Source organism: Tachypleus tridentatus, chromosome 13 (assembly GCF_004210375.1).
Source record: "Tachypleus tridentatus isolate NWPU-2018 chromosome 13, ASM421037v1, whole genome shotgun sequence".
Taxonomy (NCBI): Eukaryota; Metazoa; Arthropoda; class Merostomata; order Xiphosura; family Limulidae; genus Tachypleus; species Tachypleus tridentatus.
The window spans coordinates 201,325,450-201,342,250 of record NC_134837.1 but is presented as its reverse complement, the minus strand read 5'-3'; the positions used below and the strand labels follow the sequence as shown (position 1 = coordinate 201,342,250).

Here is a 16,801-nt window from a genome sequence, read left to right as displayed (position 1 = left end):
CCCGTTTTGTTGCCATTGTTATTTTGCATTGTTACCCCGTATCTTATGAGACTGACACAGTTTTAATGTAGCTTTGTACTTAACGTTAGCTCTACTGAAGGATACTACGAAACTTGCCTCGTTCATTTCTTACCCTTCTCATCTGTTACTTCATTGTTGGCCAACGTTTTGTTCTACGGACTAGCGATAAAATATTTAAAGTGATAAGCAATCGGTTAATTTAATCTGCTGTTTGAAATGGAACAAACGTAAGTGAACGAAATTCACCAAAACTCAATATAAGAGCGTCACTAGATGGCACCAAAATGGGGCCTTCGCGCGCATGCTTGATAAAATACAACGTTGGTTGGTGAATGATTTTATTTTTAAATCACGTCTTTTGCAAGAAAAGCAGAAAAATATCCCGATCTTTCTTTGTACTAAAATATCTTCACATCGGCACATTGTAAGGCAAGTAAACCAAACATGTACATATGTACCTTATATGTATATATTACTTAAATGTTCTTAAATACATGTTTTTGTAATGTGTTATATGATCTATATTACCGTGTTTCTCCGATAATAAGACCTACCCATAAAATAAGACCTAGTGTGATTTTTGGGGATAGTTTTGATATAAGCCCTACCCTTAAAATAAGCCCTAGTTAAGAGTGGCAGGAAGAGGAAAGAAATAAAAAAAATTAATTTATTAATTAGTTTAATAGTTAGTTAATTAGTTTGTTTAAGTATTAATCAGTTAGTTTAATAGTTTAATAATAGTTTATTTTAAATGGTTAGTTTAATAGTTTTACTTTGTAACTTCATTTTTTTAATATATCAAAATAAGACATCCCCCGAAAATAAGCCCTAGTGTCATATTTTGGAGTGAAAATTAATATAAGCCCTGTCTTATTTTCGGAGAAACACGGAATATAGACTTTGCTCCACACATATAGATGTATAATGTGTTATACCTTATGGACTATATATAGTTTATTCTATAGAAATCTATATATTAAATGTGCCTCGTTAATCTTTTACATGAGTACACTGGAATGGACGATAACTGTTGTAAAAAAACACGTGTAAGGGAAAACTTAGTAAACGTCGTTCTTTGTACGTGTGTTGTTTTTACTACAAGAAGTTCCAGTGTGCTCATCATGTACATTTTATAACACAGTTGTTCATGTCTGTAACAAGTGTTATAACATATTTATGTCAAATTAGTAATGTTAAAGTAGCTGTTCTAATTTTTAACAGGTCTAATAACGAATTAATGTCAAACTACCAGCGTTAAGGTACGTGTTGTGATTAGTAATACCAGCGTTAAGGTAAGTGTTCTGTTCTGATAACTAATGTCAAACTACTAGTGTTAAGGTAACTGTTCTGATCTTTAACAGGTGTCATAACGTATTAATGTCAAACTACTAGTGTTAAGGTAACTGTTCTGATCTTTAACAGGTGTCATAACGTATTAATGTCAAACTACTAGTAACTGTTCTGTTAACAGGGTAAGTGTTCTGAACTTTAGTGTTAAGGTGTCATAACTTTAACAGGTTAATGTCAAACTACTAGTGTTAAGGTAACTGTTCTGATCTTTATTGATTGATTGATTGATTGATTTAGTGTTTTATGGCACAAAGCAGCGAGGCTATATGCGCCAGACATTCGGTAAAAATGTAAAAAAAAATTAAAAAATAAATAAATAAATATAGTAATAGACATAAATGGAAATGAAATTAAAACAAAAAAGTATAAAACCAATGTTATAAAACCAAGAGTATAAGAAGTTGTGTATTTACTCTAGCAAAAAGGTAATGATCATAACCCGCCAGGAAGACTAACAGGTAAGTTCAAGAACCACCGTCAATCACCTGAAGTTGGTCTTTCCAGTCCTAGTTCCGGGTTATGAGTCAATATGGCCAGTGCTAAAAAGTAAAGTAGTAAAAGTGTGAAATGATATGCAGCAAAAGTATAATAACAACTCGCCAGGACGACTAACGAGTAGTTCAAACGGATGGTTAAAACAGTAGCGTTAGTCAGCTGAAGTTGGCCTTTCCAGTCCTGGTGTCGAGTTATTTAAAGTTCTGGCCATTGTCCAATGTCAAATTGAAGGAGAGAGATTAAAACTGTAAAAAAGGAACCACAATTAAAAAGGTGTAATGAATAAATATGCAACACTTAAATGAGATTAAAAAGATTAATGGCCATTAAAAAATTAAAAACATTATCAAGGTGGACAGAGTCACCATCACCAATAACTCTGTCCAATGTTACAGACTGACCCAGGGAAAAAAATATGTTTAAATATTACCGTCGTTGAGAATTGTAACGATGGCAAGAAAGTAAAACGTGGCTGATAGTGATTTGAGTGTTACACAAACTACACATTGGTGCATCAGTTCCAGATAAAAGAAAATGATGAGTTAAAAAACTGTGACCAATGCGTAGCCTAGTGAGAACAACTTCCTCCTTCCGAACTTTACGGAAGCTAGATGGCCAAAGTCCAATTTTGGGTTTGATTTGAAAAAGTTTGTTGTCACGTTGCTCACTCCAAGTGGACTGCCAGCTGGCACGGAGCCGAGCCTTGAAGACAACACCATAGTCCATGTACGGAATAGGCATAGGAGTGATGGTGCTGAAGCAGACATATTTAGCTGCCATGTCTGCAAGCTCGTTCCCGCGAATACCAACATGGCCTGGTATCCAGAAAAACTGGATTGAAGTAGCTGCTAATGAGAAATGGGCCAGTCGGTTTCGAATATCAGCGAGAATAGGATGTGAGCTAACGTGTAGCGATTCCAAGGCAAGTATAGAACTAAGCGAATCAGTATAAATAGTGCAGTTGGAGTACTGCTCAGCTGCAATATGATCCAGGGCAAGAGATATGGCATACAGTTCAGCAGTGAACACAGAAGCTGTAGAAGCGATTCTGCGCGCAACTACTGACCCATAGCAAACCATAGCAAAGCCCACTGAATTACCTGATGTGGAACCATCTGTATAAATGGGAACTGAATGATTGTTTGAAAGATATTCATTGAATAAAAGACGGTACTTCCAATCTGGAGTATCTGCCTTTTTTAGGTGACTGAAAAAAAGGTCACATTTGGGGGCTGTAATAAGCCATAGTGGGATGGGCCAACCTGTGGAATGTGCAATGTTATCGAAGGACAGACCCAATTCATCCAATTGCGCCCGGATGCGAAGGCCAAACGGAGCAATGACAGATCGTCTGTTCTGAAAAAGTACTGCCCACCGAGGAAGGAAAACACATTTCCAGGTGGGATGCTTTGGTAAGGAAGGAAGTTTCGAAGTATATTGTAAAGATAGTTGCAAACTGCGAAGGTGTAGAGAAGGTTCATGAGATTCAATGTATATACTTTGAACTGGAAAGGTACGGAAAGCCCCAGTGCAGAGTCGAAGTCCTTGGTGATGAATGGGGTCCAGCATCTTTAAGGCCGAGGGTCTGGCAGAGCCATAGACCATTGATCCATAATCGAGTTTCGATCTAATAAGAGCACGATATACCTTTAATATGATGGCATTTATCTTTATACTGAAGAGTGTAACACTCAATACACAGCCTTGAGGGACTCCAAGTTCCTGTACAAAAAAAAACGGGAAAGTGTCGAACCCACACGAACTTGGAATCTCCTGTCCATTAAAAATTTTTTAATAAACATGGGTAGATGGCTACGTAACCCATATGTATGGAGGTCTCGCAAGACGCCATACCTCCATGTTGTGTCGTAAGCCTTCTCTATGTCAAAGAATATTGATACAAGATGTTGGCGGTTGAGAAAGGCTTCTCTGATAGATGTTTCAAGACGAATTAGGTGGTCTGTGGTGGAGTGCTGTCGACGGAACCCACACTGGGTGGGCGAGAGGAGGTTGTTTGATTCAAGGAACCAAACAAGACGAGCATTAACCATCCTTTCTAATGTCTTACAGAGACAGCTCGTCAAAGCAATTGGACGGTAGTTTAAAGGAATCTTGGGATCTTTCCCTGGCTTAGAGAAAGGTAAAATAATAGCCTGGCGCCAGGCATCAGGAAAAACATTCTCCTGCCAGATCCGATTGAAAACAATCAGAAGGACATCAAGAGAAGCAGGAGATAGATGGTGCAGCATGTCATAATGAATATCATCAGGTCCAACAGACGTACTGGCAGACCGATGAAGGGCCATTTTTAGTTCCACCAGTGTAAAGGGACAATTATAGTCAAAGAAACAGTCAGTTCGAAAGGAAAGAGGTGATCGCTCTGCCCGAGTCTTGATGGTCAGGAAGGTGGAGGAACAAGCAGAAGTGCCAGATACCCGGCAAAAGCTTTCACCTAGAGTGTTAGCGATGTTCCGAACATCAGTCACCTCCTGACCATCAGAGAGTAAGATCGAGAGGGGGACAGAATTGTAGTGCCCATTAACCTTTCTAATCCTGTCCCATATGATCTTGGAACTGGTGGTAGAAGATATGCTGGTTGTGAACTTAATCCAAGATTCCTTCTGGCTTTGACGTCTTACCCACCTAGCATGTGCACGGGCCCGTTGGAAAGCAACCCGGTTTGAAAGTGTGGGATATCTACAAAAAGTATCCCAGGCCCGCTTTTGAGCCTTCCGTGCTAAGTGGCAAGCAGGATTCCACCACGGACGAGGATATCGTGGAAAACGTGTCGAGGTTTTAGGAATACACTGAGCAGCTGCATGTGTAATACAGTCAGTTACCGCTGCTACACAGTCGTCTATTGATGGCTGATTTACGATGGCAGGATCAAGTTCTGCGAGAGCAGTGAAAGTGGACCAGTCTGCCTGATCCAGCTTTCACCGGGGCACGCGGGTAGGGTGGCATCGACCACGGCCAGTCTCTCTCAAAAGGATCGGAAAATGATCACTGCCTAGTGGATTACTGTCAACCCTCCATGAAAAATGGAAGAATAATGAAGGGGAGCAAACTGAGAGATCAATAGCGGTAAAAGGACTGACTAGGTGCATGAAAGTAAGTGGAAGAACCAGTATTGAAAAGACAAAGATTGTCTACAGATCGGCCCCTCCCATCAATAATAGCACTTCCCCAGAGGGGATGATGTCCATTAAAATCCCCTAGGGTTAGAAATGGAGATGGCAATTGTTCAACGAGAGCATCAAGATCTGATTGATCATATGTCTCTCCAGGGGACAGGTACAGAGAACAAACAGTGATGGTATGACCCAAGGAAACACGGATGGCTACAGCCTCCAAGGGTGTGTTGAGTGACAAAGACAGGGTGGGCACGTGTTGATCAACCAACAGTGCCACCCCTCCATGTACTCGACCATCACACAACCTGTCATTTCTGTACAGAGAAAACTGCCGAATGGAGACAGTATCAGCAGTTTTGAGAAATGTTTCTTGTAAAAAAAGACAAACAGGATGATAGGAAGCAATCAGCGTTTTGATATCATCCAGATTAGAACGTAAACCTCGACAGTTCCATTGTATCAAGGTGGTCATTTTTAAGAACGGGTAGGTGAAGTGGCTGGAGAACCCTTCGGTTTACGACCACGTCTTTTTTCTTTACTGTCTTTAGTCGCAGGAGGTCTATCAACCTCCATGGATCCTGCTCTGGGTCGGGTGGGCAGGTTTTTGTTATTGGAAGGGGAATCCAGTGACTGAGGACGCGAACGAATAATTGTTTTGTCTCTTGTGGTGGGAGAAAAAGATGTATCAGAAGAAATGCCTGTATTTGAAACTGAAGGACGTGGATCTTGAGGTTTGTTGGAAGGTATGGAAGGAACAGAGATGGGTGTGGAAGTCGATTCATCAACCTTTTAACCACGGAGGTCAAAAGGCTTTTCATTTGTTTTGAAAACGATTCTCTTGGAGGCACAGAGAGATCTGTCTGCACTCCCACTGTAGTTGTGGAATAAAGTGCAGCAGCATATGTCCGAGATGGAGTTGTGGACAGCAATTTCCGAGCCTCAGGATAACTAATGTTATGTGTCGTTTTTAAATGCTGCACCTCTTTTTCCTTCAACCATTTTGGGCAAGAATGAAAGTAAGAGGGGTGAGAACCATTGCAGTTTACGCAATGTGGGTTCATGTCACTGTCATAGGCATCGTGGTCCTTGTCTCCACAAAGAGCACATGTCAGGGAACCACGACAAGATGTCTTTGAGTGGCCGAATCTCTAACATTGGAAACATCGAAGAGGGTTTGGTATGTATGGCCGAACCCTGCAAATGAGATAGCCTGCCTTGATGGTGGCAGGTGCACGTGGTGAAGTAAATGTTAAAACGAGGGTATTTGTTCGCAGTGTAACTCCATCTTTGCGAGTGGAGATGCGCATCACTGCAGAAACTTCTTGAGTGGAGAGACCAGCGAGAATCTCTGACTCGGAAACGTTCTTCAAATCTCTTTCAACAATAACTCCTCGTGAAGAATTCAAGGTAGCATGGGGTGTAACCTCAATAGGTGTGTCCCCAATTGCCTTTGAATTCAAGAGGAGTTCACTGTGTTGGGATGTGGATGTTTCAACCAATATGTCACCAGATCGAAGTGACATATTGATTACTGATTTTGGAGAGCCAGCAAGTCCCTCTAGTCCTTTTTAAATAAAAAAAAAAGGGGACATTTGCCCTAAAGGTTTTTCCGAAAGAGAATGTAATATAAGAAAATGAGGTACGTGTGTTACTGATGTTGAAGATTGCTGTTCTGAGTATTCAAGACGTGGTCGCTTACCCATTGACTGTTTTTTACAATTTTATTTAAATTTTTTAGAGGATCCATAGGAAAAAGAAAAAATTTCGGTACCCACTGACCCCACCCACCATGGAGCCCTACAAGGGGACGCACTACAAAGTCACGCAAGGACAATGCAGCAACGCCAGGGTTTCGTGAGCACTATACCCAAACACCAGCATCAGGCACAATGTCCACAACATCCGTTGAGAACTCCCAACACTGGTACTTGGTTGACTCTAGCCCAAGTGGACCAGCCGATTGACCCAAGGGGGGCCACCCAAAGGCCGCCCGTCTACAGGAATTCGAGGCCAAAGTGGTGTGTTAGGGTTGAACCCCTCAACCACCAGGATCCTCTCCTCCCCTTCACGGGTCGCCACGCACGCAAACACGTGGGTGGATGTTTAGATCCCAGAGAAGGTAACCAGATAGAACAGAACCTTCCCTGGGAGGTCCCCTCACCACGTACAGGAATCCACACTGAGGGGTTCTGATCTTTAACAGGTCTGATAACGAATTAATGTCAAACTACTAGTGTTAAGGTAACTGTTCTGATCTTCATCCTTGTTTAATAATCCCACCACGATCCTTAGCTTGACCTCTCAATCTCGCAGTGAAATCACGTTAGAACAGTAAAAGACGTGGTATATAATAGAAATGATTCGCTTTGCAAATAGGCGGCAGAAAACCACAATTTTACTGGACTGTGAAGGATAAGGATAAAGAATAGCTACCATTGAAAGTTGTTTGAGCTTTGAAACCAGTGGTTACAGCTAATATGTGTCCCCTGTCCCAATTCATATACGTTTTGCCGCCTAGCACTAGGAATCACACAGTTTAATAACAATTTAATTAAAGAGAGCGAATTAAAAATCAGTACACAGAATATGTGAAGAACTAATCGTATGCTGAAGATAAAATGTTTCTCGAACGCCCACGAGTTTTTCCAACAACACCCCAGGTTAGCTATATGCGTACTTCTACTTGCCTATCCAAGGATCCCCAGTTTATGCCCCTTAAACACAAAATCACGGTACCTATTTTGATGTTGACAGTCGGCGATATGAACACTTTTTTGCTATCCTTCTGCTCTGTCAGCGATAAAATTACGATTAACTAACGTAGATAACCTTTGTATAGCTCCGCTTGAATGTTCTAAACAAATGGCCCTCCAGTGGCTCAGTGGTATGTCTGCGGAATTACAATGCTAAAAACCGGGTTTCGATACCCGTGGTGGGCAGCGCACAGATAGCCCATTGTGTAGCTTTGTGCTTAATTCAAAACAACATCTAAACAAATGAAGGGTTAGATGTGTCACCTGTTAATAGACTTTCTTTGTGAAATCATTTTGACTGTAATTGTTTTTCTCAAATTACATACACAGCACACAAGTTGTTGTTTTCAACTTTTACGATTTTCTGAATCCTGGTTAATAATAATCTTCTGTTGTGGATATTGTTCAGTTACTAATGTTTTAAGTTTCAGTAGGCTTAGTGATATTGAACTGTATGCCTAATCTCGTCATAAACCATAACTTATTACATTAATCTATTTCCCGTCTCTAGGTTTACGAGTAGATTTCAAATTTTATATTTTGACCTTTCAGGTCACTTGTCCTTCTCATTTCTCTTCTCTCAGTATAGTTTCTTTACTTCCAGTTAATATGATTTGCTTCATTCTAACATGAATCCAAAGGTAAACAACACCTACAAAACGCTACACTCTCCTTTCTTTCTATGTTTATGTTCCTGGCAAGATATTTTAAAGATTCCACTTATGAGTAGATTTTCTCAATGAAAAGAAAATTTTTCAGATTACGGTTACGTAGTCTGGCGCCTCTAGCCTTCTCCAATTTAGCAACGTAAGACTAGAGGAAAGGCAGTTAGTTATCACCACCTACTGCCAACTCTTGGGCTACTCTTTTTTACCAACAAACAGTGGGATTGACTGTAACATTATAACGCTCTCACGGCTAAAAGGTCGAGTACGTTTGGAGGGGCGAGGATTCGTACCTGCATCCTCAAAAATACGAGTCAAGCGCCCTAACCACCTTGGCCATGCCGGACTTGACAATTGGACAGCGGTAAGTCCACGGATTTACAGTACTAAAATTCGGGATTCGATACCGTAGTGAAATAGAAAATAACTTCAGTACGGCTTTCCTGTAACACAAGAAGACAAGCAAATATTTTAGTCCGTTATGTCATACTTACAAGTTGTGCTTTAATTATAATTTATTTTTCTTTTGGATCTGAGAATTCATAATGGTATCTAGTATAATAATTAATTTTTCTATATTCTTAATTGAATATTCACTAGTTTAAGCAGAAATGACGTCAAACTACTCAGTGAGGAACAAAAACATTAAGACACTTTCAACTGACCAAATAATTTTTCCCGTGGTAAGACAGCTGTAAATTTACTGACTTACAATGTCGATTTTCGGGATTCGATTACCTACGATCGACATAGAAATGTGGCTTTACTCTAAAACAAACCATTTTATGACCTTCATTATAGGAATTCATTATAAAATTCTACAGATAACAAACGGTATTGTGAAATACTTACAGTTTCTACTAAATTAACAGAATGGTTTCTTACACATTACAAGTATGAAAACCACCATGTGATAAAATTCTAGAACTAAATTTAGGTAAAAGCATTTTATAACTTTAATTTTATATAAACCTAAGTAAAGATATGTATTGTCAGAAACACGATGTTTCACGACCCTTCATTTATACTAGACCCATTCGTTTTCTTCTGTCAGCCGGAACAAAACTGAACTACTTTAAAAAACAAAGCACGAGTTGAAGTTGAACAGACGTCTGATAAACAACAACAAACACAGAAACAGAGCACGAATTAAAGTTGTACAGACGTCTGATAAATAACAAACACAGAAACAGAGCGCAAATTAAAGTTGAATAGACATCAAAAAACAACAAAAACAAAAACAAAGCACGAGTTGCAGTTTTACAGACGTCTAGAAAACAACTTTCAGGGTCTTAATTCTCTTTTCGTACCAATAAGCCACTAAGAACGACAAAACTTTCAACTTGAAACATTAAATGCGGTTTTAAACTAGTTAATAAATTAATTTTCATAAAACAATCTTATTTTTTCATAAGAACATCAGAACAGATTTTTAAATTTAGTATATTTTTCTATAATACACATAAATGTTTGTGTGTGTGTTACATATATGCTGATTACAGATTTTGATGGTTTAACGAAATACACATTTGGGGTATCAATACTAAGTTCACCGGGTGAGTGGATCGAACATCAGATTTTAGCAGTGTAAATTCTGAAACTTACCATTATTTCGGATGACAGACTTATGATTTATAGAATAAGTTTTAATGTATACAGCCGTGTTATTCTCTATGAACCTTTAATCTTGCTCAATGCGTGAACATAAGTTTGATTTTCTTTAAGATACACCTTCCTCTTTATCGACCTATAAATCTTTCTTTATACAGATGAAAACGACACAGTCGTAAATTTCAACTAACGACAGGATTTTTCTTGTTTCCTACACAGATGTATGTAGTTTTTGAATTACAGTCCATGTTTGCAAAGATGTTGTTGACAAAGACAGACACAGGTTGTCTCATGGGAATAGAAGACTAACATTTGTCTTGACGGTAGAAGTTAAGCAAACAAAGTTGATGAAAGGATGGTTGACATATCTCTTGAGAACGTGCATGGTGGCTTATTATATTCTGATAAAGAAACCTATTATTCTCTATTCTCCAACCCATTAACTTAGTTCAGAAAGTTGATTGCGTTCGTGACGTCGATGATGTATTTATATTTGTTATTATTTGGCGTGAAACACGTTTTCTTTGGGGGTTTTTTTCCACTATTAAAATTCAAAGATTCGTTTAAATACCAAAATTTTGCATATGAAAACAAATACTGTCTTTGTTCATAGATACATCTATTTGAAAAGCATCTTAAGGTAGTACTGGAAACTGCTTTAGTACATTATAGATGAGGGACGCTTTTGAGTTTTAAAGTCTGTCTTCATTTGGCTCTACAGAGTTGAGTAACAATGGTCAGTGTCCTAATTCTCCTGTTATTTGGTCCTGTAAATCCAAAGCTCTTGTATTCTAAATTCTCCTTCCACTGATTCTCCAATTCCACTGGAGTTGTGTAACAAAAGTTTGGTACCCTAGATTCTTCCTTCATCTAGTTCTCCAGTTCTATAGAAGTTGAGTTACGAAGGGCTGATATCCTTGAACTTTTCTCAGGCTTGCAGTACTTTTTATATATTATAATAAAAAGTCAACTTTTGGCATCCATTTTAAATTCCACTTGTTAAATCCAGATTCTTTAACACAATAATCTTATTTATGAAACAAACGTTTAGGAATCTTTATTGACTTATTTTTAGTTTGGTGCGAAATATTCCCTACCCATAAATTTTTACCGTGATTTTATCTTCAATAGCATGTCGAAAATCAACCTGACAATCAGCATAATTAATGAAATACAGATTAATAATATAGTATAAACTACTTAGTTTAATGCACTCTCTTTGATGTGAACCCAAGCTGTTCGTGATCTAGTTTTATACAGATAATATTACACACTTCTGTTTTGTAGGATCACAACAATTTGTCCTTCTAGTGTGAAAATGAAGAGTAAAAAGAGATTTGCTTAAGAAATATTAAACTGTGGCGTTTTGACAATATATCAGCCAGATACAAAAATGGAAATGAATAATAAAGTAACTAAATAATAATAATTTGTATTGTAGAAGTAGAATAAACTTCGTGTACCATAAATTAACATTAGTATTTTCCCACGCTTTAAATAAAGATCTACTTCAACTTTCTCAATTCATTAACCTAGAAACTTGAATCATCAGGACTACAACAGAGAAGTTGGCGATACATTAGGTAATGTCCAACATATCGATAACAAGACAAATTTCCATTGGTAAATCTTCCACCAGTGAAAGCAGAAGATGTCCGGGGCCTAGACGAGCAATGGCGGTTGTGCAAGAAGATGATGAGAGGAAAACTATGGAAAAGACATTGTCTTCTAGTTGTCAAGCAACTAGGTTCGAGAGACGTGGAAGTTCTCTTCGTTTACAACCAGGAAGAGGACCTTGTGTCGGAGTTCGCTTTTCTACAAATGAAACTGCTCCAGATGAAGGCAATACTGAAACCAAATTAAAACCGGTAAGAGTTGGGTGGAAATCATCTAAATTATTCAGTCGAACACTATCTTCTGCTGAATTCCTGCGTAGCTTAAAAAGGCTTTCGGTAACCTCAAGTGCAGATGAATCCAAGTCTTCTCAACCTGTGACAACCAAGTCTTTAAGATACAAAATTAGATCATTCCAGAAAAAGAACTCTGGTTGCGAGGAAGGAGTAGCAGGATCAGATGAGCGAGTGGAAATAGGATCAATAAAACCTAGTACAAGTAACATTGACCATCACTCTGAAGATAAGACTTGTCAGGAAAAATGGAGACAGAAGAAAGGAATAATTTGCAAAACTGAAGACTTAATGTTTATTATGTCTGACGTTAATAAGAATGAAGAAGAAATATCCAAACCACTGACTAAACAGATGCCTCGTCGTTTTACACGATCAAACACGTTGAATCCCTCTACTGACAAGTCTCTGAACCTCCGAAGGGAAGGATCACTGATTCGACCAGCAAGTCACCGAGGAACACGTCCACGATTACAAAGAACCTCATACCGAAGAACTTGTAGCGATGAAGCAGAGAAAGGAAAAGGTTCCACTGAAATTTGCAAAAAAAAGTCGACCGACAAGACGTATGTTAAAAACGACAACGTGAAAGAAATAAAGGAAACCTCTCCTGCTGACAATGACAAAGAATCTGGCGACGAAGGAACCGTTTCCTGGGATGATAAAAACTTGTTAGATGCCATGATGCTAGGTGACGCCATTGAATCTTTCTTGAAGAGCTCTATGGGTCCAGGAAGAGAGAAACGAGTGTCTTTCGAAAATGTAGAGTGAAATATTAACAATTTACAATAAAAAGTTATCGCGTTATTGATACAAAACAACCAAAACAACTATATTAACAACTCAGAAAAACTGACCAAGTTGCTAATACTAAAACTTTTTAATCTACTGTAGACGTAAAAGAAATTTAGAATTCCTTAAAGATATGAATAGACACAAGTTTCAATTAAACGTTAAACATTTTAGATGCCTAGTTTTAACTGCCAAAAGAATTTCTATTCGACCAGTTTGTTTTAACAATGACTGTTAACCCTAAAATGTACGAGAATTTATTTGTATTCAAGCAGCTTGTTTCAACAATGGTTATTAACTCTAAAATGAACGAAGACTTTGTATTCAACCAACGTGTTGTAGCAGTGATTATTAATCGTAAAGTGTATAAGGAATTTGTACTCAATAACCTTATTTTAGCATTGACTATTAACCCTAAGATCTATAAGGAATTTGTATTCAATCAGTTTGTTTCAACAATGGCTATTAAACCTTAAAATGTCAAGGCTAAAACTCTTCTGGAGGTATAAAACTGATGTAAATCAAAGAGATTTAAAAACGTGAGGACAATAATTGAAGGAATCAATGAAAGCTATAATTTAGAACTGACACTAAACATTAAGTGGTGGTAAGGTGTTAAAACTATGTACACACACACACACACAGATTGATATATATTGTTTATAAAATGTTGATATTTTTCTGTTTAATTTTACTATCCACTATATAGTTATGATGGTTAACAGGGTTTTAAATGTATATTACATATGAGTCTTTGCAATCACCTATTATCTTCAATTTGTTACCCAATTAAAAGTTGAACTAAACTTTACTTTTGAATTTGTAAATTTTCACCTCCAGTTACAATTTTTGACAGTTTGTTTTCTTGTAACTTTAAAGTTTCAAAGATGTCAGATTCAGTGGAAATGAAAATTTTGTCATCTATTTATAATTTCATTACCTAAAGATAAGCAGGCCTAGCCAAGTTAATTTTAAATTCAATAAAATATATAATTTTTAATATAAAAACCTATGTATCAGGCAAATACTGAAGTAGAATCTTTTGTTGTTTTTATTAACACTTGATAAATATATTAGTTTTAAACTAAGAATTAACATTTTTAACATAATTATTAGTGAAAACAAAATAAAAGGATTTTGTTGAAAGAGGTTAAAAGGTATTGAACTTTAAATAGTATGTTACATGTTTATTCCTCACAGCAACAAACCTATATTAATATAGGGTTCAAGAACACGTAACGTTGTTTCTACTAATCTATTCTTGTTAATTATTTGTCTAATATTCAGTTATCAACTGTTTGTGGTTGTTGTTTTAAGTATTAACTTTAGAGAATTTAATACTTTAAATAAGGAAGTAATATACGTCGGATTGATATGTTTATAAAAATTACAAGTTTTATATTAATAAAGTTGAAAGACAAAACTTTGCAGAATGGACGGCTACTGCCTGTTGTGGAGACACGAGTGTAGAGGAGAGTAGCCGCCCATTCTACATAGTTTGGTCAATTCATTTACCCTTTAAACTCCAAATTAGAAAAGGTTATGCTGTAAATTAGTATAAATATGAGCATTTCAGTGATTCTATGAAAATTTAACGAGATGCACTAAATCATTTTAACTGATTTTCGACAAGGTTTTTCAATAGATCTTTTATATTTCTTACATCCCTTCATTACTACAGTTGTTTTCATGCAAAACTACACAGACTATCTGCGTATAATTGTCCCTAATTTGGACTGACACACTGTCAGTTAACAACACTCTCCGCCAAATCTTGTCTAATCGAACACTGGAGCTTTGGCATTTACTCTTATAATGCACCCAGGCTCCGAAGTGCGTTTTTTGCATCAACTGCCCATGAAACTTGAACCCTATTCACAGAAGGAACTCACCACCCTACAGGTGATAAGAATTTAAAAAAATAAACGCTACAGAGTGGAAAACTATTGAATTTGAGGTAAAAACACCTCAATTAAAACTTCTTGCTAACATTGTACCGATAGTTGACTAAATACTTACTATTAATGTTCATTTCATTTGCTGTCAAAACAGAAAAAAAAAGTGTACTGTTTTTTTAATCGTGTAAAATGTAGCACCATGTGCATAAATATATAAATTTTGAGTTGCGAAAAACAGATCGCAAAGACATTGTGTTATAAGATGTACAATAGCCTGTACATAAAATAATACAAACTTGTACACACACAGATGACAAGTCCATGGGGAACAGGTAATACTTGTCTGTAAGAGATATCTGAGAAAAAGGATCCATGCAATAAAAGCTGTATATCGTCTATTAGATTCGACGACTATCTGCAAGTTTCGGATCGTATATATACCATTAAAAGGACATATGGATTTTCACACATGCTAAAAACAATGTTTGTTTTTCAATTTCGCGCGAAGCTACACGAGAGTTACCTGTGCTAGCGGTCCCTAAGTTTGCAGTGTAAGACCAGATGGAAGGCAGCTAGTCATCACCACCCACCGCCAACTCTTTTACCAAAGAATAATGGGATTGACTAACATTATAACGCCCCCACGGCTGAAAGAAAGAGCGTGTTTGGCGTGACGGGAATTCGAACACGCGACCCTCAAATTACGAGTCCAGTGCCTTAACCACCTGGCCATGCCAAGTCTTGCTAACAAACGAAGTAAAACAAGTTACCACAACCAAATTATTGGATTTGTTTATAGCACAAAGCTGATCAATTGACTGTGTGCTCTGTCAACCTTAAGAAAGTTGGACCTCGAATTTTAGTTTCAAGTCGTAAATTTGTTTATAGTGTCAGAACCAGTGGAAATGTCTCCCCTAAATTTGGGCATTCAGCTCCTATAAGGCCAGTAAAACACAATACAAAAGTAGCGTAATAAAACTTCTATAGCTCAAAAATAACAACAAATACATTGAATCTCCATCCCACTAATACAGAACCATTGTATTACCTATCAAATACAACGTCAACTTGCACAACACGGGCATATGTAACGTATAGTGAGTAACATTTTACCAAATTCCACGTTTTCTACATTGTGGTATTTATGAACATTAAAAAGGTAGTAATATAACTTTGTCATCTTTGCATAAATTATAACATCTTATAAAACGCCATCGTAGGAGACAATCAAATTCCCATAATCAGAATTTTAATATTCAACAAGTCACTCAATATTTGAAAAGGTTCACTGTCCCCCGATTAAATATATATATATAAAACTAGACCTTTACATACAGAATTTAAATTTGTGTAGAAAGAAAACTCCAAAATATATAGAGAAAGCCCGTGTAAAGTAGCAGCAAAACACGAACTAAAACGACAATAATTCACGTCTATCCTTCAGAATAAAAAAAATATATATATCTTTTAGAATTACAACAGGGTAATTATTAAACCTGTAGGTTAACATTTTGTATGAATAAACTGCACTTGAAAAACTTTTCTACAATTAATACTGATTCGTATTCAATTTACACAACCACAAATATAACATCATGGCATAAAAATCGATCATTTTTCAACAGTGTTGTTACAGCACGACAACAGATTACGAGTCAAGCACCCTAACTAGCTAGGCCCAGTTCGTAGAACAAGATTTCTAGGCTGAGGGTTTCCACTAAGGTAACAAGTTTCAATCTATTATTAATAACAGTTTCAGATGACAAACATCTCCATCTCTATAATTACACTTATAACTACAGATTCCGTTTCTAATGCTAACATTATCTACTCACCTTTTTTATTGCCTATCATACTACGCATCAAAAGTCACGTCTAGCCCTAAACATATAATTAAGCCTATTTCTAAACTTTGTTCACATCCAGACGTCGGCAAGAAAACATACATACCAATAAAAGTGTAGCGACCTTGGTTGAAATTATGGCATCACACACTAACCAGGAATTTGAAAATATTATCATTTAGAGAAACATGACCAACCTTGCAATCCCAATCAGATCAAGACATGTCACATGACATGAAGATAAAAGTCTGATTAACATTATTTGTCGAACGTGATGCTTTAGAAATTAAGAATATTGCCAGGGGTTTGGTATGGAGTTGATTCCCGTATC

The 16,801-nt window shown here is 37.1% G+C and overlaps 1 protein-coding gene across 1 annotated transcript; it reads left to right on the top strand.

The window, feature by feature from the left end:
- Positions 1 to 374: 374 nt before the first annotated feature.
- LOC143236014 (uncharacterized) lies at positions 375 to 12,847 on the top strand. Its single transcript, XM_076474205.1, has 2 exons — positions 375 to 450; positions 11,566 to 12,847. The coding sequence occupies exon 2, from the start codon at positions 11,616 to 11,618 to the stop codon at positions 12,705 to 12,707; it is 1,092 nt and encodes a 363-aa protein (XP_076330320.1). The 5' UTR covers positions 375 to 450; positions 11,566 to 11,615; the 3' UTR covers positions 12,708 to 12,847.
- The last annotated feature ends 3,954 nt before the right edge of the window (positions 12,848 to 16,801 follow it).

What these genes read in the sequence shown, in the direction of transcription:
- LOC143236014 (XM_076474205.1), top strand. Translation starts at nt 11,616, where the DNA reads ATGTCCAACATATCGATAACAAGACAAATTTCCATTGGTAAATCTTCC.